Source organism: Solanum lycopersicum, chromosome 8 (genome assembly GCF_036512215.1).
Source record: "Solanum lycopersicum chromosome 8, SLM_r2.1".
In the NCBI taxonomy this organism is placed as follows: Eukaryota; Viridiplantae; Streptophyta; class Magnoliopsida; order Solanales; family Solanaceae; genus Solanum; species Solanum lycopersicum.
This window is the reverse complement of record NC_090807.1, coordinates 63019019-63045082: the sequence shown is the minus strand read 5'-3', so window position 1 is coordinate 63045082 and position 26064 is coordinate 63019019. Positions and strand designations below refer to the sequence as shown.

Genomic DNA, 26064 nt, shown 5'->3' with positions numbered 1-26064 from the left:
CAAAATGTTAGAAAGGTCCAAATATAGGAAGGAGAAATACTTGGTTGGTTGAGAAAGGAATCTCTGCCTCCATCCTTTGATGCTTTTCTTAATTTGTTCTTAGATTATTCAGGTCTCTTTCATACCCAAAAATAAAAAATTCCACTAGATACAAAATTTTTAAAATAAAAAATAATTTTAAATTTTGTGATTTTAAATTAATTGCATGTGTCAAATGTATCGAAGTATCTTTTAATCATTTAATTTTAAACCTACATGTTTCATTTAAAGCTGAAACTAAAGATATGTCAATATATAGGTCCGAAAGTAAGTAAAAGTCAATTTGATTAGTTTTTAAAGTTAAATTAGATTACGTTAATTTGATATTTTAAAGAAAAAATGAGATATTCTAAAACTATATGAAGCGTACAACAAATTGCAATTTTTTACATATTAATATAATGAAAAAACACATCGTTAAATGTTAGTCAAAATTTTTATAGTTTGACTCTAAAAATAAAAATCATGACAAACAATATTGAATGGAGAGAGCACTATAGACATTAAATTTATCATATTGAAATAAAATGAAAATTGATACCACAAATCCACAATTATAATATTATGGTATGGATTTTAAGAATTTTTGTTAATTAGATATAGTATTTGGTAATATATAAAAATCTAAAATTATCAAAGTATATATATATACACGAAAATAGTATTAGTACAAAAATAATTATTAATTATGTTATATTAACTAAAATATTGTTTTTGTTAAAACATTCTTGTTAAAAAAACAAAATAGTGCATATACACTCTCGTTAACTAACAAATAGTGCATATACATTTTTATTGTTTAACAAATATTTTATATATATTTTTGTCGTCTAACAAATATTATATACTCTCTTTCTATCTCTATCTTTTCAAACACTACTCCCCATCTCTAATTTCATTAAATTTCTTTACTAGGTAAGTTGCGACTTCCTCATTCAAACTCATGGTTTAAGCACAAATAGAAAATTTTGCATGAACTAGAATTTAAAAGGGAAAATTACTACAAACACAATTTTTGATGATAACATTTTTTACTCCTTAGCCATTGATAAGTTTTTTTTGCTTTAATTTTATGGCGTTTAATTAAATATATTTGACCTTCAACTAATTGAAACGTGTACTAGTAAGTTTTGCAATTTATTATGATTATCAATCAGTTCACTACGTAATCATATATGTTTTATTAAACTTATATTATTACTTCATATTGAATAATAGTAAAAATAATCCAAAGTATACCACATTTTTCTAGGAGCGGCTCAAGCATATTAGTGGCCTAAAGAAAAAATCAAACAGAGTCTTAAATTTGAATTGTTAATAATTTTTATATAATTGATTTGTTCTAGTTTTCAATTGATAATATAATCATTCTTATTTTAGATTATTTTTCATGAGATATAGTATTCCAAATATGTCAAATTTCTTGTAATAATTCCTTCATTTTCATGAAAAGTTTACTTTTTCTACCAATAGTATTCAATATTTGTGTAAAAAATAATTTATAACCTATTATTATTAAAAATAAAACCCCTTAAATTTGAGAGCCTAAGACACATGTCTTTTTTTTTTTACACCGTCTATGCATTTTCCTACCTAAAGAGACTAAAACACACGTATCAATTAGTTAAAGGTTAAATGTACTTTATTATAAGGACCAATATTTTTTAATCAATTGACGGATCAAAAATGCGATTATGCCTCAAAATATGGATCGATCCAACCCATTTGGAGCTCACATAGTCTTTGAAATTGACGATTCTGACTGGCTAGCCCATCATATTGATGAGTCTTAAAATAACTGGTATATTAAAGCAGAATAAATTTAAAAATATTTATTAAGTTTGATTTCGAATAAAAAAAAATAAAATTAAACGAAACCATAAAAGTAGCTCATCAAATAGGTGTCCAAATTAAAGGCCCATGCTGAAGACTGACAAAGCACAGTGAAGATTAAAAGTACTGAGGAGCAAAAATATATATGTTTTGAATTGTGTGCCCCTTCTCATAATTTAATTAGTCCATCTCACACCAAATAAAACCAAAAGTTTTTTTCCCCCTCAATTTTGGTAATAAGAAATCACTTATGTTACGTGGACATAAACCTCACATATAAAACAAAACTATAGAAGACATGTATATATAAAATTAATCAAAATGTGATACTTCCTCCGTTCAAAATTATTTGTCATATTGTGTTTTTCGAAAATCAATGACTAATTTTCAAAGTTAAATTAGATCACATTAATTCGATATTCTAAACAAAAAAGTTTAGATATTTTAAAACTATATGAAAAGTACTATAAATTGCAATTTTTTGCATATTAATATTATGAGAAATTACATCTTAAAATATTAGTCAATTTTTATGGTTTAACTCTAAAAATAGAAACCATGACAAATAAATCAGGACGGAGCGAGTATATTTGCAAGCTAACTGGACATCACCAGTAGTATATATAGTGCAATCCGCAATGAAAGTTCTATAATTTTTGCAATGGAAAAATGTTTAAATATACTAGTTAATAAACACTTAACAAGTAGTAATAATATAATATATGCAAGTAATAGTTCTAAAAAGATATGAAGATTTCAAGTTCCAACACAAATATCATGAATGATCCATCCTTTCATATTGTCTTTTTTTTTCCCTACCTGCGCCTGTCTAGTCCGATCGTTTAGCCGCTCTTTCTAAGAGACTGGAGAAGGAAGGAAGAAAAGTCTTAGCCCCAACGAACTGATTCATGTTCTTGACAGGCTTCTTGCCCCTTCCTAGTCTATTAATAACAAAACGGATTTTTCCAATGTATAAAATCAAAATTCCAATGGCTTTGGCTACTCTAACCTTCCCGTTAAATAGAAAGGTGTTCAGAGCCAACATCAGAAAAACAAGTTTGGAATGACTTCGTCGTAGAAGTAGCATTTCTCTCTATCCTTTTGACACACCTCATCTTCACTCCCACCGACACTCTTTTCATCTTTCCTTTTAATTTGTTGAATAAATAGTCCATGGCTCCATTAATACAATGGTTCATGGAACACATGTTGTAGTAACTATTTGGTCCTCCTTTTAAGGTTTGATGCTTCTGTATTCAAAATAGACTCAACAGACATACAGCAATTTGATTACCCGAGTCAACTTACCACATAAAGTATTCCAAATTTGAAAAAAAATTCATAGCAATTTCAATGAAGAAAATATCACATCAAGTAGTTTCTATATCAAAACGAGTAAATCATTCATAACAGGTTGACTGTATATTCCTATCGCTAGCTGTACAAGTAGGCAAAAGCACATTGACTTACTTAACTACCATAGCAATTTTATGACCTAAAACCAAGGAAGAAGTGATATCTCTAAACAGCAACTCTCTGTCTCAATATAGAAGAGCAACAGCATTCAAACTCTATACAACTTTCAAGAAGTTAATTCGATGAACTATACAAGTTCTAAGCTTTGATACGATGTTCTTGAGCCGAGGGTTCTATTGAAAGCAACCTATCTATCTCACAAGATTGTGATAGGAGTAAGGTTTGCACACAGATTTCTAATTTTAAAGGGAAAGCATGCAAGTACAAAGGCACTACATTGGAGAGTTACAACTGACTTTATGAGCAACACAAAACTAGAAGAATATGAATAATCAAATACGAACTCTCGCCCATGAAGCTGTGGTAATGCAACCTCAGTTTCCTGAGGCCAGAAACAGCTTCTTTGGTTATGAGTTACAGTTTTTTCATGAAAGACACAATGCAGCAAAGACTGCTGAAATAAACCAAGAGCCAAGAGAAGCCAAGAGATGAGAAATGTTCAGGTGGCTAGACACAGGCAGCAGTTTAATACCCACCAATCTTATCCCATGAATAATGAACTGCAATAAGAATCCTATGCAAACTAAAATGAGTTGATACACAGCCCTAGAAGGCTCATGCCTGTGTGATAATATTTGTAACTAAGCATGTCATAAACAACCTCTCTACCTTCTCAAGGTAAGGGTAAGGCTTCGTGCACACCACCCTCCCTGCATCCCACTAGTGGGATTACACTTTCTATGATGTTGCATGTCATGGAGTAGTAAATACTAATTATAAATTCACTATACAGCCAGAGGACTTCCCGAAACTATAGAATCAACTACAAATAATCAGAAAACAGAAAATATTGAACTGATTCCATAACCAAATTTAGCGACATTGGGTTCTCAAAAGAGATGATAATGGCCCCAACCACTGATCACCAAAGAGCAACCCCAGTGCACGAAGCATCATGCATTCTCATGAGATCCGGGGAAGGGCCGCAACAAAGGGGGTGGGTTGGGGTGGGGGGCGGTGTGGTGTAGGCAACATACCCTGATGCAAGCATGAATGGTTGATTCCACATATCGAAGTGACATATAGGTTACATAGAGACAACTTAACTGTTGTTCTAAGGCTCCCCAGCCCAACCGCTGATCACTACACCTCTTTTGAATGAAGTAAGGTAGTCACTAGGAAGGCATCAAGGAGACGCAAGGTAGGTTACAAAAGAAGAAATATTAGCTCCATTAAAACAAGATCATGCTAAGAGTAAGGAGCTAACAAAGTCCAAAATACTAACTACAGGGGTAAAGTTTGTCCAACAAAATAAATGAAGCAAATATGAGTGATTTAGAGTTGAGATTCCATAAAAATACTTCCATTTCTTTTAGTCGACAAACACCATTTAAGATCACTACACCTTGCACATCTCTCAAACTTTTATTCTTCCAAAAAAATAGAAAGAGATAAGAGGTAGAAGGCATTTATAGGAGTGAATACAATAAACTTTCAAAATTCAAAGGAATGATCAGAAAGGTACTTGCAAGGATGACCAATCATAAGCTCCCTCAAATGAAGTTATCACCCTATCAGATTAGCTATCAACTATTTTATTGCACTCTGGAAGTAGTTTTTCTTAAGATGTAAGCATTTCAGAGATTTCCGATTAAATGTAAAGGATCGTTGGCTTTCACCCTAACTTCTCCAAACTAATTGTAGCACAGATATTACCTCTAGCAGAATTGTAGAGGCACTGCCTGACACTCTTGTGCATATAAAAAATCAAGGGCATAATTCATTTCAAACCCTCTATCGGCTTCGACCTATTGACCAACTTCCATTTGCCAGGAATGATACAAATGAGCTCCCTAATAACTTCCAAAGTGCAACCATTTATGACATTCAATTATTTTAGTTAGCATATCTTAACTCTTAGGCTTGTCTAGAAGGGTGAATATTCAACCGCCATATACATGTTGCTTCACCAACTACCGGTACAACACAGATACATACTCAATGATAATACAAGAATTTGAGTGTTTAGGAACTGATAATAAGATGGAAACATGAAAAATCATTGCCAAAGTGAACCAAAACAAGAAACCTAATGTTCTGCTATAAAAAAAAAGAAGGCTAGTCTAATACCGTGTAAATAGTTTTCTATGTTCTAATGAAACTGAACACTAAAGAATATCACCTATTTATAAGACCCAGCTTACTGCAGCACTGAAGTCGAGCCATATGCTTTGAGGTACCAAGGCTACCTGACCATGTCTATGTTCTCATTTCGCCGTCTTGTCACCCTTTGACCTTTAACCTTTGCCTCATATAATATTAGGAGTTGGGAGATTCTAAAAGTGGATCTATTTCTCCTCTCCCTTGACAATTGACAGGGGATTCTTCATGGAACTGACTAAGAAGCTCAAAATTTTCAGATTATGGAGGAAATATTTACCAGGACCGAGAAACTTCAGATTCAATAGAACAACTTTCAAATTAGGTTTGCCATTTAACATTGTTTGTCAAACTTCTGGCAATGACTCAAATAGCAAACAAGATGACAAAACACACTTCCACACCAAACTTGCTATTAAATATTATATCCAGCCAGGCCTCCCTTCTCTCGCCTTCCCACTCTACGTTGTCCCTTCCTCCTTCCCCCTCTGTATAGAAAAGTAAGCACTGAGAGTTTCGTAGCACACCAGGTTTGAAACAAACCCATGCATGAAAGATGAATAAACATTGCACAGAATTTGTAGGGTGGCAAAGATTGATAAAATCGCACAAAATATGGAATCATAACACGAAAACTTGTGCACATTAAAGGCGAAGAAATGAAGAAAATTCGAAGTATTTGATTCCAAATATGACAGTACAAGAATCTTTCCTGCATTTATCCTTACATATAGATCACTTTAAACAACATCTAACAAGTTACAGCCCTTTTTGAGTTGCCTAATTAACTACATTGCCTAATGTTCTAAGGGAATAAAGAGATGAATCAGCTACCGACTCTACTCACAAAGAGCTAAGATAAGATGGCAATGTATGTGAATAAAATAATATTTTAAAAAAACAAACTAAATGCGAATCACTAAAGAGATCTCTTACGTTTTGCTAGGGTACATTGTATCTCAACAAGTATAAAGATTCAATTTGGAGAAGATTTTCACCACGAAATTCCTCAAACCAATACCAGTCACTGGAGCTTTCCAAAATCAGCACTTTACTTAACACTACTGATCCCTCCATCTTGGACTTGTTATAGGAAATAATCCTGACGGCGACAAAGGAAATCCATAACCAGGAGATGGGGGAAGTTGTGGTCCAGGGCCTAAAATTCCAGGCTGAGCCATGTGAGAGAAGGAGAAATTCGGAGTCAATGGTGGAGGTCGCTGCACACCAGGAGAAAGCAATGGATAAGGTGATCGAGGGGATAACATGTTGAAGAAGCCAGTGGGTGATTGCAAAAGGAACTGAGAAGTGGGTGAAGGCAAAAAAGTTGGCCCATTTATTCCCGGAGATGGAAGAGGAGGAGGCGGACCATTCATCCTAGGAGATGGGAAAGGAGGATGTGGGCCATTCATTCGAAGGGGTGGGAGAGAAGGTGGACCATTTGTTCTAGGCAATGGGAGGAGAGGCGGGCCATTCATTCTAGGCGATGGGAGGAGAGGCGGGCCATTCATTCTAGGAGAAGGAAGTGGTGGCGGGGGGCCATTCATTCTAGGAGAAGGAAGTGGTGGCGGGCCATTCATTCTAGGAGAGGGAAGTAGTGCCATTGAAGGATTAGGAAGAAAGCCGGAGGATGGAGGATGTGCTTGAGTATGAGCAGGACCTTGAAGTTGTGTTTGTGTAGCCCCTGGATCCATTATCGAATTTTGAAGGTAACGCATGTAAGCTGAGATTGGAGACTCTGCTGTATTAGCCCAAGCATCACCAGGGTTAACGGGTGGTAACATGGGAGGAGATGGCTGACCATACTGAGGAGGAGGTCTCACAAAATTGTTATTGAATGCAACACCAGGTGCAGGACCTGCCGGTTGACTTGGGACTGGCATTGGTGCTGGAGGGTGCATGGGAATTCGGGGGCGATTAATTGGTGCCAACGGGGGAGGTCGAATTCTTTGCAATCTCATACTTGGAGGCTTTGGTGGATTATGAGGAGGTCTAGGTTGAGGTTCTTGAGATGGCGAACCAGTCAACTGCTGAACAATACTCCGAAAATCATTTTTGTTGATATTATAAATTTGGGGTTGAGCTTGTTGTCTCGCACTATTTGCATTATTGAAATTGGGTTGGTGTATAGGACTTTTCTTTATATTCTTCCCCAATTTATTCACACCTAAATAATCAAGACTTCGATTGTTAGGACGATCTGGATTATCCATTTGAATACTTCTCTACAGTTGTTTTACCTAGAATAGCTCCTCTTCGTCAAACCATCAATGAACATCAACCGAAACAAAGTCTTTTAAGCTTAAAGACAACACAAAACCTTAGCACTTACACCACTGCAATAAACCCTCCAGAAATCTCAACCATTGAACAAAAACCCAGAAATACAATTCACAGAAAGCAGTCTCCAATCCTAACAAATTCAAAAGAGATACCCAAGCAAGAACCAAAACAAAGTTGCAAACTTTGAAACTGTAACAGCAATATACACCAGTATATAATCCCCAAATCAAATCAGCTCCAGCTTCAGGAAAAACAAAAAATTCCTCATATTCCCAAAATGAACCAAAAGCACAGAAATCTGAGTAATCAGTGAAATTCCCAACAAAATACTCAACACCCAATTATTGTTTCTCTCTGTAGACTTCCAAGAACGAATCTTTATCCTTCTCAAACACTTGAAAATTCACAAAAAACCCAAAAAAGTCTGACCTTTTCCTATTTTTCAAGATTCAGATATATGCTTAAAATAGATACTAACTCTGTAAAGGGGTCAGAGAAGAGAAACTTACGCCTTGATTAGCTGGACAAAGCTGTCATTACCCATGTCAACTGATCAAGAAACCTCTTCTTCTTCCTTAAATCAGTATAAAAGTTCTATTTTTGAAGGTTTTTCTCTATAGTTTGAGAAAAAAAAATTGAATAAACCCTAGCTTGGTGCAGAGGGGTGGTGGGGTTGTTAGTCAACGAGAAAATGAAACGGAAATTGGAAGCTAAATATTAGAAAGTGAAAAACAATTGATAATGATGAACAAGAAGAAAATAAAAACTATAAATACATAAATATAAATAGAGAAATAGTGGGAAAAAAAAAAAGGAATGTAGGGTCAGATTAGAGTGACAAAAAAGATAGTCAAACTTATTTTCTACTTTCCCAATACATTTTATGTTTTAAGAGTTAAATAATTTAAGTTTGGTCAAAAATTTACACAATAAATTTTTAAATTTTTTTGAAATAAAATTTATATATATTTATCAATTACATAAAAAGTATTATAAGTTATAATAATTAATAATTCAAAATGTTTAAAAATTTTATAAAAATATACTGTCAAAAATAGACTTATTTGACTCTTGAAATATGAAAGTCAACATATAAAATGAGGTAAAGAAATACTAAAATGGAATAAATTTAGAATGTTACTTATCAGTTATTTATTTCTCCATTAGGAAAGTCAGACATATAAAATGAGGTAAAGAAATACTAAAATGGAATAAATTTAGAATGTTACTTATGAGTTATTTATTTCTCCATTAGGAAAGTTATTTTAAAATTTATATACTATCTAGTAGAACATTGTGTATGGAATGGTAGCAAGGTTCGATGATTATGAGATGGGATGGTAAAAGAATGAAAAGTGAGAGCGTTGAACAGATCAAAAGTACTGAAATGGAATGTAATTTAAGTTTCACATCAATTTTTATTTTTATTTTATTTTTTCTCAATAATACGAAAATTTCGGTAGTTATTTATGTATGAAGAAAAAAAATCTTCAATTTTGAAATATTTATCAATTTTTAACTAAATATTGCCCAGACGTCTACTAAAATCACCAAATCCAATAATTTTCTTTAATTAAAGAAAAACTCCAATAGTTTTTACTAGGTTATGTTTAAACATGCGATATACAATTATGATTTGAAATTATATTGATTAAAATTGAAGTACTATTTTGCGTATAAATTGTGAAAATTATCATCATTTTTCGAGTTCTCATACAATCTTATCATATGAGTAAACAATCCTTCATAAATCTAAATATCTACACTTGGTACGAACAATCTCTTTATACTGAACATGAGATTTCAAATCATGTATTTTTTTTATATAAAAATTAGACATTATTTCAAATCATAACCTTAAATCGCATTCTGATTTAAAATCATAACTCTATATTACATCATTTGCATGTCTAATTTACACTACTCCAATAATAATCTGATAGTTATTATTATTATACTGTAGAAATCTCACGTCTAGGACTAGAAAAATTAAGGATAGAATTTATTGTATTGATAGTAATGTATTGATATTATTGATATGTTGATCAATATTTGTTGTATTAATTGTATTGATCAATTGATTTATTGATATGTGATCAATTATTGATGAATTGATGAATAATAATGTTAAGTACATACTCCTCATGTTAAAGAGAATTGTAGAGTCCTAAGTTAACTATACTTAGAGTCATACTACAATACTTATTACTACTATAATAATAAAATAATTAAATCCTAATTGTGCTATAATTCTAATAGAAATCTAATCCTAATCATAATATTATTCTAATCATAATTTAATTCTAGTCGAAATATAATCCTAATTAACATAGGTAGTCTAATCCTAGTGCGATTATAATTCTTCAGTTGTGTTGTAACTCGCCAGTCAGCTTCGTTGGACCTGTTCCTTCGACATGCTTCAATCCTCAACTTCCTTTTTCATCAACACTTGCTGTAGACAAGTCAGTCTACTGCGTTGGACCTGTTCCTTTGACATGTTCAATCGTCAGTTTCCTTCTTCTTCAACACTTTCGCTCAAGCTAGTGAGTAGAGGAACGGTTACTCCTAGCTTGCTTTGAACATCCAGCAAAAAAAAAACTTTGAATACCCAGCAAAAACTTGTTATGTCAATGCTTCGGTATGTTGATGTTGTTGATTCTGAATATCTAGCAAAAAAACTTTAATACCCAGCAAAAACTTGTTTTGTTAATGTTTCGGTATATTGATGTTGTTGTTTCCTCTTCTTATGCCTTATTGAGCAGATAATACCATATTATGGTTTGTTATGACACTTTTTTTTCTCTTTCCTTATATCAAAGCTTGTGAGACCATTAAATTGATTAAAAATAGATATCGTGCTTTATCTAAATCTCTAGCAAAATTAATTGCTTTTGTTTTTTGAATATATGTTTTTTTTTTAAAAAAAAAAATCGCATCTCCTTGGCAGTTGAGCAGCCTACAATTAGTTGTGTGCTTTCTTCGGTCAAGGTGTCTGAGATCCAACTCCTTAGTAACACATCTTTTTCCTTCCAATCATCAATAATGTCACTATCTTTTGCATCCTTCAAAGCTGCTACAACTTCCCAACAATCTGTCCAGTGGAACAACTACTTTTACTTGGTTCATTCTTTGTGATATGAATCAATTGAGATATATGTGTCCTCTTTATGAGGTAGTTTGCTGGCTTAAGTTTAATGGAGCAAGCGACAATTATTTGGTGAAGTAAGGATGTTGACATAGTTTTTGGTAGAATGATTCATTGAAATGTGTGAATTTTTATCATTTTTTTACCTTTCAAGCGCAGAATCACATGCTGAGGAACGGGTTGAGGTTGATGATCCATCTACTAGTTTTGAAAATCCAGCTGTCAATTTTGAATCAGCCAGCAGTAGTGAGGAACAGGATGCTCTTACAGGTACATCCAATGAGCATCATCACACAACCACTTTAGTTGATGTACCAGTTGAGCATCAACTTGACAATGTTACACTCCACTCTACTACCTTGGGTGAAATACCAGTTAAGGTACTTATGACACCACAAAGACATCATATGATCATCAGGAACAAGGTGAAGGAACAACACTTGTCACTTGTTGCTCACAGCAGCACAGAAAATGTGAGAGAACCTAATACTACTAAGGAAACACTAAAATCACCTCATTGGCTTGCAGCAATGCAAGAAGAGATTTTGCTTTACATACTAACAAAACATGAATTTTGATGCCCAAATCTCCTGGTATGAACTTGGTTGGATCAAAATGGGTGTTCAAGACAAAATTAAAAGCTGATAAAACAGTAGATAGATACAAGGCCAGACTTGTGGCAAGGGAATTCTCGCAGCTTGAAGGGATAGATTTTGAAGAAACACTCAATCTTGTGGTTAAAGCAGCAACTATTAGGGTGGTTCTATCCATTGTTGTCAGTTCAAAGTTGAAAGTTAGATAACTTGATGTCAAAAATATCTTTCTTCATGGCTTCTTCTAAGAGGAGGTGTACATGAGTCAACCTCCTGGTTTTTATTGATCCCTAGTATCCTCAGCATGTATGTCTACTGCATTTTATGGTCTTAAACAAGCACCAAGAGCCTGGTTTGATAGGTTTAACATGCATCTCTTACACCTTGATTTCATTTGTAGTAAGGTTGGTCCTTCCTTATTTACTTTGAAAACTCACAAAGGCAAAATATTTTCATTGTTATATGTGGATGGTATTATTGTCACATGAAGTAATCCATCTCATGTCTCAAAGTTGGTCCTACAACTTGGGAAGAAGTTTGCCATGAAAGATCTTAGTCATTTACATTTCTTTCTTGGAGTTGAGGTTAAGTATTTTGATGGGGGCATCCATTAAGCCAGAGTAAGTATGTTGCTAAACTGCTAGACAAGACTGAAATGACTTTTGCAAAGGCTATAGCCACTCCTTTAGCTCAGAAGCATGGTCTACATGAAGCTGTGAGAAACATGGTTGAAGCATCTTTTTACATAATGATAGTAAGGAGTATTCAATACTTGACTCTTACAAGAGCAAATATATTACTTATGCTGTGAATTTAGCAAGCCAATTTATGCAAAATTCGAACAGTGCACATCTTCAAGGGGTGAAAAGAATTCTCAGGTACATCAAATGCAGTCTGCACTTTGGACTTAGACTTATTTCACAATCACCATGTAGGTTGTATGGGTATTCCGATGCTGATTAGGGAGGTTGTATCGCCACTAGGAGATCCACTACGGGCTACAACATCTACCTAGGTGCAATCTGTATTTCTTAGACCTCCAAGAAACAATCAACAGTTGCTCGTTCAAGTGCTGAAGCTAAGTATAGAGCACTTGCCTCCACTGCATCCGAGATGACATGGATCATGTATATCTACTTCATGATCTTGGGGTATTTTTTCGATCTGTACCTACATTGTATTGTGATAACATGAGTGCTTTGTACATGACAGTTAATCTAGTTATGCATGCTAGAACTGAACATATTGAAATGGACTATCATTTTGTTCGTGAGAAGGTTGCTAGAGGACAACTTGTTACTCAATTTGTGAGGTCTAGGGATCAGCTAGCAGATATTCATACAAAAGCATTGATCAAACAGGTTTTTGTTGAGTTTCGCCGCAAACTAGGAGTTACAGTTCCTCCACTCACTAGCTTGAGGGAAAGTGTTGAAAGAAGCTGATGGGACAGGTCAAAGGAACAGGTTATGTGAATTTGTCTAACGAGTTAGAGTTTGAGTTACACTAGGACTAGACTACTCAATTCTAGTTTATGTATAAGTCTATATTTTGTACGACTAGGATAAGTTATATATATTATATTTGTGTTGTATTAGGATTCCTAGTATAGCTAGTATAAGACTCTTCTCCTATGTAAGGAGTATGTAACTCAATCATTGAATTATCAACACTTGTAGACAAATCAGTCAACTGCATTGGACTTGTTCCTTTGACATGTTCCAATCGTCAGTTTCTTTCTACTTCAACATATACTTCATATTGAATATCTAAACACAAGCTTACACTCCTCATAGCTAAAATATGAATTACCACTAGCTAATTAATTAATTTGACACATACGTAAGAATATAGTCTGGTTACTGTTTATAGCAGTCAGCATGCTATGATTAAAGAAACTTTCAAGCAGAAAATTAATTATATTCCCTATGCATAATTAACAAAAGTCAAAACCTAAGATATAACTAGAATGACACGTAAATATTATTGATGGTGCAACTTTGAAAAATTCGTTAAACAAATTAGATTATTGACAAAAATAAGATTAACATCAAAATGTGGGGCTTACTGTTTAAGTGGATGTGATAGTCAAGAAGACAACAGTCCAATCGTTTCAATTGTAACTCATTGGGTCAATTACTTGCTAGATCAAACTTAAGTATGTTTTTTTGATGTATTAAAGTTGATGCATCATAAAATTAATAAAAGAGATAATATAAGAATAAATTTGGCATATGTAATAGATCTAAGTATGTTAGTTGAAAAAAAAATATTTTTTTTGCAGAGAACATAAATTATGTATGTTTCGTTCTTTTCAAATATATTATTACTTATAAAATATATAAATCGTTATTGTAATCTAATAATAAGCTCTTTAAAAATAAAAAAAAATTCAATTGTTGGATAATAATTTGAGATTTCAAATTTAACTCCTAATTACTCCTCTTTTATGTATAAAAAATCTAAATAAAGAACACTTTTTTCTTTTGAGTTTTATGTGATTACTTCATCTTTGACTAGAAATTTGGGGTTAAGCTCTAGATATGGAGAAAATTCAGTTGGAAGTGTCACCTTCTGATAAGCTCCATAATGTGCAATTTAAATTTTATCAGGCTTCAAATACAAACTTTGAATATCAAATGAAAAATTAAAAAGTTTTAGATGACATTGAAAGGCAAATTTGAAACAAAAAAATCATTTTAAAATATTCTATGGCATCGTAGGTTTTAAGAGTGTTGATAACGGAAAGGTAATAAAAAGAAATGAAGTAATCAAACATATAAATAGGAGAGGCCGCCTTAGATATTTCAAACGTGATCATTAATTAACACTAAACTAAGATACCTATTATTCTAATTTTAGTGGGAATTTAGGTGCTATCATTAAGTAATCAGTTTTTGATTTTTAAATATCTTAAATTAATATTAAATATGTTAATAATTTTTTATTAATCGATTTATATAACGATACAATTATCTATTTAACTAATAAAAAATCAACCAAGCCAACAATTTTTTGTTAAAGAAAAAACAAAAATCACCAAGATAGCAATTATAAAACGCAATAAATAGAAAATATTAAACCATCATTATATAATTAGGGATAAAAATAATTGAGTTAAAGAATGAAATATTGAAAACATTTGTAGACTTAGGCATTAATTATTATTTCATTCCTGAACGGACAGACTTAAAAACATCACCCAGTTTTACAATTTGAGTAAAATTCACCCCTAAATTCTTGTCATGTTTAAAATGTTTTCAACATTACTCTCAATTTTTCATTAAGAGTGTGTTTGGTATAAGGAAAACATTTTTTGGAAAATGTTTTACAATTTTCCCATGTTTGTTGGGACAAAAGTTTCGGAAAATGTTTTCCAAATCAACTCATTTTCCTCAAAATTAAGGAAAATCACTTCCCTTCAAAAATTAAGGAAAACATTTTCCATAATTCTCCTCCAATTTCAAATTACATTTTTTTAAAGAAAAAATATCAATTTAAATAAATATTTTCAATTTCAAAATTTTATTTTTTCACCTTATCCTTGACCCTCCCCCCACCGGTCAGCCCCCCCAACCCCACCCCCACCCCCAAAAATTAATTTTGTTTTTTAAAAATATTTTCAACTTCAAATTTTTACTTTTAAACTCCTACCCCTCCCCCCTCCCGGCCAGCCCCCTACCAGTCCCCACTCACCCCAACCCGCCAAAAAATTAATTTTATTTTTTTAAAATACTATCAACTTCAAATTTTTATTTTTTCACTCCTATTCCATCCCCCCTCCCCCTCCCCCGCCCCCACCGCACCCCCACCACCACCCCCAAAAAAATAATAATTTTGATTTTGAAAAAAAATTCAATGTCATAAATTATTTTTTTACTCTAGTAAAAATAAAAGATGTCTCTCAAAAACATTTTTCATTCATAAATCAAACACTAAAAATCATTTCCAGAAAATATTTTCTACTCACCAAACCAAACAGAGAAGATAAGTCCAAAATCTATTTGTTTTCCAGGAAAACATTTTCCATGAAAAACATTTTCCTCCATACCAAACACACCCTAAGAGTTTCATGCTTTTACATGGTTCAAGAGTTTAAGGGTATTTTCAAATTTTTCTCGAGTTTTAATTGTATAATTGGGGAGAAAAAGAGAGTTCGAAGGTGTTTTCAATATTTTTCTCGAGTTTATACAATTTGAGTAAAATTCACACCTAAATTCTTGCCATGTTTAAGAATGTTATCAACATTACTCTCAGTTTTTCATTAAGAGTTTCATGTTTTTACATGGTTCAAGAATTCATGGGTGTTTTCAAATTTTTCTCGAGTTTTAATTGTATAATTGGGGAGAGAAAGAGAGTTCGAGGATGTTTTTAATATTTTTCTCGAGTTTTATTTGTATAATAATTGGGGAAAAGATTATAAAAAAGAATGGGGTGAGAGAGCTCGAACTCTCGACCTCAGGATTACTCAGAAGCTATGAGACCTACGCGCTAGCCAACTGCGCCACCACCCCAAGATGTTGTTTACCTTCTCCAAAGATTATTTATAACTAAATTCTGTAATATGACAAAAGCAATATTTAATTGAATTTTGATGTATACTACCTTGGACTAGTAGCTATTATTTCTGTTATTTATTCTTGCCTTAATTAATTTAAACTGAGTCCTCATCCTAGAAGGTACAAAACGGAAGGTAGTAAATGCACAATCACAATTAATAAAATAGGTCGAGAATCATAAGGTTTTGATCAGCTCTAATCGCAGTTAAAGTTAGAAACACTAATGCTTTCTTCCCTAACTTACTTGAAACTTAAAGTTTTTTTCTTTTTTGGTCTATTTGGATTCAGGACTCATTCTATTAAGTGTATGTTTTTCCTTCTATCTTCTTGGTCTAAAAGTAGAAGAATGGGTACCATCTACTTCTTTACAATATATTCTATCCATAATTGTTTATGATATGCTTTAATTGAGTCGAGCGTCTATTGAAAACAGTTTTTCTATCTTCACGAGGTAGGATCAAGATTGTGTACGCACTAGCATCCTCACATCCCACTTGTAAAATTACAGTGAATATGTTCTTTCATATTTACAAGATCAATATGGAGAGTAATCTAGGGAACTAATTTGTGCATTACATGTTTTGATCTACATTGTCACCCTCTTTACATATATATTAAGATTGAATATTTGTGTGTCAAACTTTGAGGTATTTATAGTCGTCAAGAATAAAAACTACTAAACAGTAAAGTGGAAAATTAGTTTTATATAAGACTTCTAAAATGACAAGTCATTTTAAACAAATATAATCAAGAAAACAAGTATTTCAAAACGAAAGAGTACAAAATTTAATATATATTGGTATCGCAGTCTACCTATGTTACAAAGAATGAACAATTTGTTTACGAAAAACCCAAATTTATACAAAGAAATATATATATAAATCTGTACCCGGGTTTAAACCAAATGACCAAATACTAGTAGTATAATAATTCACAATAATGAAAAATGATGTTAGTAAAATTGAAAAAAAAATATCTCAGAAAAAATTACGGATTTGCCCTTGTGACAATATATTTCTCCATGATCAACCCTCATTCATCTGCCTGCATAGTTCCTCAAAACTCCAATCTCTTCTCATCCCGGAGCATCGTTGCAGCCTCGGCGTGACACTGGGAAACTCCATCGGACTACCATAGCTGTTATGAAGGCGGTGAGCACCTTTGTTCGACGTTCGAGTCATCACATTCTCATAGTCAGAGTTAGGTGCCATGTTCCCTGACCAACTCCTATCAACTCTTCCCAAACATGAGCTAAAATTAGACATGTCTTGACTATTGTTGTCAACATTGTTTGAATCCATCCTCCTCAAAACTTGACATGTCAAGCAATTCAAATTCATTTTGACTCTAAATTAAATCAAAGAGATAGAGGTTTGTGGAATTGGTTTAGGAAAAAAAATGTAGTGATACGAAAGAGAATTGATAGTCCAAGTCTTGGCTGATAGAGTTTCTCATTATCTGTGCTAGTGGCATGCAGAATGTACCCTTGAAATTAGTTGAGATATGTGTAAGCTGGTTGAAGTTTTGTGCATGAATGCACTCAATGGTATTAATTGCAAGAGAAAATGAGGGATTAAATTTATATGTTATGGAGAGGGTGAGTATTTGAGGTAGGTTCAATTTCTTTATTCTTCTTATTTTCCCTATCTCCTCACATTTCTTCCCTTGTCCCATACTTCCCCATTTTAAAGGACAAGTTTAAGGGCATGTGTTAATAATATCCATTAAATATTGGTCTTTGAGGTTTGATCCCTAAATTAAAGCTCAATGTCAATTTTTAGTTAGTGGCTACTATTGATTTCTTAGCTTTGACTCTAAACTTTAAAGGAGATTAACTTTGTAAACACATGAATCATGGCAATGATTTTGTAGGTTGTCAATTACTTCCTAAATTTAGCTTACTAAAAGACCAATTCTTTTAGGGAATTAGAGCTAATTACATTATATTCTTATTATTTTTACATTACAAAAATATCTTATATTTATTGGTGTCCGATACATCCCAAAATGTCCCAATACATCTCGTTTCGATTTGAATACATCTCTCAATATCTCGATACATCGCATCTCGATTTCCTATACATCACTCAATGTCCCTATCGCGTATGACCCGGATACATCACGTAAAGTAATGTATCCAAGAATAAGAGAGAATAGAGACTTTTGTAATGTTTTCAAATGATAGAAAATTTTAAAGAATATGATAAATAAATTGTGTAATGAGTTAATTTTTTCATGTTTTAAATTATTTTTCTCAACTAATTGAGCCATCAAAAGGGCTGGCCCAACCATCTGTTGTGGGCTACAGAATTTGATGGGCTAAAATAGACCAATTCATTTAACGAAAAATTGTATATAATAGCAAATTAATAACCTAAATTAAATGGAATAGCTAGGGTTTGATTTAATTGTGCTCCATAGCAAACATTAGCTAAAATTTGCCAGCATCTCTCTCCCAAAAATCTCTCTCGCCACTCTCCATTCTCGCTCGCCTCTCTCGCTTTATACACAGAAGTGTATAATTTTGTTTCTGTTTTGTATAAAACGAGAGAAAATTGTATATACACATGCAAAAATGTATATCTTAGTGTTATACACATAATTATACAATTTACAAACATTTTACTTCAAATATTGCAGAGAAAAAGGCCAACGAATTATACAATTGCAGTGAAATACAATTTTCTCTAGTTTTATACAACAGAAGTGTATATATTGTGTTTCTGTTTTTGTATAAAGCGAGAAAACCATATATCTTCTTGCTATACACTTATAATTATGCAATATACATACATTTTAATTTGATTCAACTGTATGCAAAACAAATTATACAATTGCAGCGAAATAGGCCAGCGAATTATACAATTTAGGCCAGCGAATTATACAATTGTATATGTATAGCAAATTATACAGTTTTATATTTCTATGGAGCGCAATTATGCAAAGTTTGCTATAGCATACAAATATGAATTTTTTGTTGCTATATGTGAAAGTTGCACTTCATTTAAATGGTCCTTTTTAAGAGGGAGGAGAAGTGATAGTGTTCTTTTTTTACGTATTGGCTAAATTTTATCTAATTTATATATCTTGATTAAAATTTAAATAGAGGTCCATCTAGATTAGAAAATACGGAAAATTATGTTTAATTTAATATATACTAGTTAATTGGTTATCACTGTTATAATTTTAGTTAATTACTATTTGTGATCTACATTCAATGATAATATGTGGGTTGTTGGTTTGAGTTTGTATAATTTGCATGTTTATATAATATAATTTGTATAATTGTTTAACTTTCAAATATTTGTGTTTGTATAAATTCGTTATTTCGAGTTTATACAATAATAGCTCAATTATACAAATGTACCCGTGAATTATACACAAATCAAACAACTTAAATTGTAGCTACGACATGTAGGTCCTAATTACTAGGATTCATGATAGTTTCGAATATTACTTCTTATACCATATTTCGTCTTTTAGATGTATGTATCATTTCTCATCAGATACATTATCAAATGGTTCTAAAAATCGAGGTACATGTTTTCTTTGTTTGAATTAAATGGTTATAACTAATTTCACTAATTAAACGAGTAATTGAAGATTTTCATAATACATGGACAATTGATTTTGGAAACTCAAATTAATCAAATTCCTTAATATAAGTCGGAAATCAAAGAGTGTTATTTTGTTCATTTAATTTCATTTAATACTTTTGAAATAGTAAATTCATTAATAAAAGATAAAAATATGTATATCTTGGTTATGTAATTTGATTAATTTTGTTTTATTACTCTTTAAATAATAAAAATTAATTTGAAGTATCTATCAGTATGATGTATCAAACAAACTAAACACTTAGATACATGAGTGGACAGTGTCTAGTATTAATTTCATGTATCTATTTATATAATCTATTATTAATTTTATGTATCTATTTATATGTATCTTGTAATTTATAATTTGATGTATCAAGTATCAATTTCATACGTTACATCCAAAAACATGGATCTCGGTGTTCGCAACAAATATGAAGGGACATAAAATAAATTGTGATCATAATAAAATAAGTAGAAACATGACTTTATTGAACAAGATAGCGGTTACAATTCTATTGATCCGTTGATTCTACTCTTCTAATATTTATCCATGATTCGAGGGTCGTTAGTAGCGTATTTCTCGAACTAGGATGATTTAGATATGATCTATATATGAATATTCCATGACTTTTGTGAAATATTCGAGATCTTGATCTCTTTATGGAATTTTAGAGATGTCTTTTAAGAAAATTTAATACCCTTTATATAGGCACAAAATAGGGTTTAGGGTTGAGTAGTCTCCATGAATCCTAATTTGAGTTGAACAACTTGTCGAGTCCCAACTCGAATTAAATGCATCTTGTAGAGTCCCACAAAATTTCAATGTCTACACTCGGATACATGATAGGCAAATACATCTAATTATGAAATGTAATTAAAACGCATAACTTATTATGTGTATCTAAATATGAAATGTAACTAAAACGACTGAAGTTAAGAACAAATCACGACGATAAAATATGATAGTAACTTTTAAAATATATGATATAAAATATCAAATGTAGTAATATATGCACTTATTTAAAAGTAAAGATAAAATTAGTGTATATGATAACGGTATATGTCTGATTAAATAGTGTTTCCTCTATTATTATGACTATTTGCGAAAATTCCCAATTAAAATACTTGTTTTGAAAGCTCTAAATTTTATGGTTTCACCAAAGACAAATATCTGTTTGTTTTTATTTATTTATTTAAGTCCATTTTTAGTAATTTTTTAATTATAATTTTTATAGAATATATTTAAGATTGCGCGATTAAAATATATTTTAATAGTTTTTCTATCTTTAATCTAAAATCATAAAATTCATTCTTGTTTACTTTTTATAAATTTTGTATCAAGTAAAAAAAAAGATAAATAAGTTAAATCCGAGAAAATAATATTAGTAGAAAAACAAAACAAACGAGATATTTGCATGATGAAATAGTTAGTGTTTCCAAAAACTGAAAATGACAATACCCAAATACCGCAGCCAGACCACCTACCCCTTACTCTGAACAATAATGAACACACAAATTTGGCTTATTCACAAACTTGATGGACCAAACTTTTATTTTTCTATTTTGCTTTGGTTCATATAATAAAAAAAATCACAGCAAATAAATAGGTGGGTCATATAATATAAAGACTTGGAATTAATTATTTAACCAATTACACATGATAAACATGATTTATTTTTTTTGTCTGCAAGTCCACTTCCACCAAATTTGCGTCACGTCACAATTCTTTGTTTTCTAGTCTATGAAAAGAAAAGTGTATTAAAATATAAATATTATAATATATAGTGTAGTAGATGATTTTTTTATTTACATTAAATGTGTCCCTACACTTTTGTTCAATAATTAGCAGTTGAAGCTAAGCCGGATCTACCGTTAGGGTGTCGGGTTCATACTAATAAAATAGTAAAAATTATTGAATTTAATCGAATTAATACATTGACTTCTAGCATCGAGAACATTGGTGAAGCTCGTACCTCCTTTTTTGTAAAAAAATATTGTGTATATTATTATTTTTTATGAAATAAAAATCTTATTTACGTTCTTACGAAAAAGAGAACGGCCTAATTGGTTGGAGTAGAAGTTAGAATGAATGTGTTCAAATGAAGTGTATTTGAAAAGTTGCTATCAGTTACGACCTAAAGCATGATATGGTAATACTATTATGGAAATAATTTTAGTTTTAGTCTGTAATAAACTATAGGGTTTAGACCAAAAAAAGAACCAAGTTCAATGTATTCTCCATATGAAAAAATGCAACACATGACTTCTTATGATTTTTTATTTTTTTTAATTTGTCTAAATATGTGGATATATACAATTCATATTCATCATTTTGATATAAATATAAACAAGCATGCAGCCAAACGAATAAATATGATTAATTCCATCTAGTTTCCTTTATTATTTTTTGATGATGCATCTACTCTAACTTGGTCTACAAGACTAATTTCATCTAATCTTATCATTCTTTTAAGAAATTCTTTTTTCCTATTTTATTGTTGGTTTTTTTTCGGGTTTAATTTGTTAAACAAACTCAAATAAGAAAGATTACAGTTTTTCTAAGGTATATTTGTTTGTATATATAACGAAATCCAAATATTCTCATGAAATAATCCTTTATTTTTTTAGTCAAAATTAATGAAATGAAGGTCGTAAGCAATGACATCTCGTACGTATATTTTAAAATTTAATTTGAACATGAAGTTTGAATTGAAAAAATAATGCATAGTGCTTGTCAAATGATCTCTTTTCACATTTTTCTCATGAGCCATTTGTTTAAAATACTTGAATCAAATTCTAATGCAACTCAAAATTGGGTATAAAGAAAGAAAGAACACGCAATTACTTCAAAATCAAATTAACCCGCCATCAAATTTCTTCTTCATCTATGTAATCTTACATAATCGGAGGCAAATTTATCTTTAATTACATGAACTAAAGCCCGATTAAGTTGAGTTAATCGGGCTTAACATTTATGTACAAGAATGTTTTCAACAACCACCGAGGTACAAGTTGAAAAAATAACACGAAGATAGTCTTCGTCTTAATATCTCAAACTTCATTACAAAAACACTACTTAGAGCTAGCAGAAACCAGAGATTTTAATTTAAACATGGCCCTCGACGATTTCTATCTATTTTCTAAGGGGTTTAGTGTGTTTCAGCAATTTTCGATGTCAACGCTACCCTAAGCTGCTCTTCAGTGTAATGTCTGCTACCCATTTTCACTGTGGCTTGTTGGATCATCAAATCGTTGACAACTGAAACACTGGCATGATGCACGTCTAGGTCTAATTCCATGAGCGCTGCCATTAGCCTTGCGGCTGGATGATTCTTTTTATTACATTGTATACGAATCATTGCATCCCATCCGATGATCTTAACGTCTATATCCACGTCTACAATCTTGCCTCCAGTGTGGCTAGACATCTTGAGATCTTGATTTGGTGGTGGAGGAGGACCGGGGCGCCTTGATTCTTTCTTTAAATCTTCTATTTGGCTCTTCAAGTCTTCTTTATCTGACTCTGTATTTTGAAGCTTCGATTTCAACTCGTTTATATAGGAAATAGCATCTCCAAGGAGTGATGCCTTGTCCATCTTAGACACATTTGGTACAACAGCTCTAAGCGCGTAGAATCTTTGGTTCAATTTCTCCCTCCTTTGCCTCTCTGCCTCGACGTGATTCAATGGCTCCTCCCGTCCATTCGCTGGCTTTCTACCTCGCTTCCTTGGCCTCTTTTCAGGCTCTACCACTCTACTACTATCAGCTTCTTTCACCACTGAAGCCTCGAGATCTGAATGTTCAGAGTCTTCGCCTCCGCCTCCACCTGACTTCATGCCCGAAGAAGGCAAAACTGTACCTGAAACAAATGAAAGCATTCCTTCTTCATTGCTTCCCCTGGAAGTAGCTGATCTTTTCTTGTTCTTGTTATTATTCTCCTCCCCAGCCCCAAATTGGGACTGACCTGTAAACAAGTTCACATTGGCACTGGAAGCACTTTTTTTAGTACTATCACCAAAATTCAAGATTTCTCCTGATTCAGGCTTGCAAGAAACCGATGAATTTCCATTCCTATTACTACTTCCATCGAAACCGAATTCCGAAAAATTCAACTCCCTCGTGAAGAATCCTTGTGTTTGTTGCTGAGGAGGATTCTTCTGTTGTTGCTGATTGTAACAACTCTGACCATTTCCAGATGGATGATTATTCTCATTTCCATAAGCAATTTGCTTATTACTATTACTAGATGGAACTGAATTTGTTTGAACTGTATTTAAAGACTCTCTAACTTCCATACCTGAGGACGATGGATCAGTGAGCCAGAGCGCCGATGGGTCGCTCTCCGGCTGCACAGCCCATGAACCAGAACCCAAATCATTACTGAAGTTAAACAATACTCTAACCTTGTTCATAAGATCAGAACTTTGAACAATCAACTCCGTCGAGCCCAATTCAACCACGCCGTTAGCTGAAGGAATACAGACAATCGTCTGAAGCCCGAACCCTTGTGCTTGCCTCACACGTTCACAGTGTGAAGCTGCCAATTTCTCAGTTCCGGCGACCCAAATCGGGCTGGAACTATACAACGCCTGACCAGGAAGCCCACTTCCATTAACAAACGATTGGGTCATGGAGATAAGAAAGAACCATTCGGTGTCGGTAACTTCTTCATCAACCGCATCATCCGTTCCGGGTGGTGCCCCGGAAATCAACGAATTCAGCTCCCGTAGAACCTTCTTCCGGTGCTCCTGCTCAGCAATATAAGCAGGTGATGACACCGATAATTTCCTTTTTGCTTTATCTTCTTCCCCTTTGTAATAACCATCTCCCCAACCCAACACAGACGGACTTGAGAAATCAACAACCGACGATTGCCAAAAGATAGCATAAGTCCACGTCTCTCTAGCACCATCAATAAGAGCTTGAAGACGCTGCTGAAGGGTTTCTTGGTTGAAAAACGGCATAGATTTGGAAGCATCCACAGTCGCAGCTGCGGATAAAGTAGATGCAGATGTAGAAGAAGATGGTGCAAAAACAGAGGGAGTATTACTACTAGCATGAGGAAGATTTGAATTGACACCAACCACAGCAGCAGAAGTAGAATTATTAGTAGCCCAAAAAGAAAGATCAGAAGACATAAAAGCTTCCATCATAGAAACGTTATCATCGCTAGTACTATTGTTCCACAAATTCATGGTGGGCAAGCTGTATTCAGTCATTCCATAAACACAGCAAAAAAACAGGTGAAAATGGTGGAGAGATAGATAGAAAGAGAAAAAACAGGGGGTGGCGGAGATATATGAGAAAATTGAAAGCTAAAAAAAGATTTGGAGTATTTTTTTTTTTTTTTGGGTTAAGACTAGAATTTGAGTTTGGTTTTTATTTGAGGTGAATTTGAGCTGAATTTAGGGAGTGAAGAAAGAGAGTGGACAAAACCTGGCGGGTTCCACGAAGGCCCCGCCAATTAATTGGCAATTCTACTCCTTTTTTTTTTTTTATATAGACAATTACGTAAGAGTTCGATTAAATTTAATAATATTTTTAAATTTAATAATTAATATTTTTTATATAATTTTTTAGTATTCATATTTTAGTTTTAAATAGACGAAGTATTTCTCATACTCTATTATTTATTCATGTATATATAAAATAAATATTTATTTTTATTATTTATTAAAATATATTAAGTCAATATCAGACAAATAAAATTAAAAGGAAAAAATAGTTAATACTTTAGTCGTTTTCTTGAATTTTTTGCCCACTAGAAAGGAAAGGAATTGTAAAGCTAGAGAAGAAGATATTACTTTAATGGAGTGACTATTTTTGTAACATTACAGTTCAATGTTTCAACTTAGAAAAAGAAATAACTTTATTTCCAATATAAAGTAAATTATTGATATTTTAAGGACTTAATAATTAAGTCATAAAGATAGAAATAAAATATGCTCCCGCTAAAGAGATTTTTTACTTTATTGTATAAGCTTTTAGTCATTAAAATACTCATTTAATCACTATGATAGTTAAGTAAATAAAATGGCAAAAAGCTTGTTTCAGCTCCATGTTGCTATCTTATTTTGGAAAGGAAAATATGTGCATTTATAACTAATTCATTTAATATATAAAGAGAGAGAGAGTTACAATTAAAAGATTGATAAATATCAAGTGATGACAACTGTATTTTAAAAAATTAGACTAATTATATAAAATAAATAAAATTGTAATGTATTAAATACGAGTGTTGAATTTGAAAATAATCATTGGGTTGCTTCGTTAAAATACTTTTTTCTATTAATGACTCAAATGCCCTTACATCTATTCACAAGAGTGTATAAAAGTTAATTGTTTGTTTATTCATAAAATACATAAATAAGTAAGAAATA

General features: G+C 32.3%; 3 protein-coding genes and 1 long non-coding RNA gene across 4 annotated transcripts; all 4 read right to left on the bottom strand.

The window, feature by feature from the left end:
* Positions 1 to 5358: 5358 nt before the first annotated feature.
* Positions 5359 to 8576, bottom strand: LOC104648970 (uncharacterized). Its single transcript, XR_742919.4, has 2 exons — positions 8301 to 8576; positions 5359 to 5996 (listed from the first exon to the last, which is right to left on the bottom strand). It is a non-coding gene; the product is annotated as an uncharacterized lncRNA (long non-coding RNA).
* On the bottom strand, positions 6169 to 8301 carry LOC101268709 (protein HAIKU1-like). Its single transcript, XM_004245846.5, has one exon. The coding sequence runs from the start codon at positions 7719 to 7721 to the stop codon at positions 6570 to 6572; it is 1152 nt and encodes a 383-aa protein (XP_004245894.2). The 5' UTR covers positions 7722 to 8301; the 3' UTR covers positions 6169 to 6569.
* An 8534-nt stretch (positions 8577 to 17110) lies between the features above and the next one.
* On the bottom strand, positions 17111 to 17425 carry LOC104648971 (uncharacterized). Its single transcript, XM_010327254.3, has one exon. The coding sequence runs from the start codon at positions 17423 to 17425 to the stop codon at positions 17111 to 17113; it is 315 nt and encodes a 104-aa protein (XP_010325556.2).
* A 5106-nt stretch (positions 17426 to 22531) lies between these two features.
* MYC2 (transcription factor MYC2) lies at positions 22532 to 25016 on the bottom strand. The gene is given in 1 exon segment (NM_001324483.1): positions 22532 to 25016. A coding segment is annotated over 1 exon segment (2070 nt). The 5' UTR covers positions 24904 to 25016; the 3' UTR covers positions 22532 to 22833.
* Positions 25017 to 26064: the final 1048 nt, after the last annotated feature.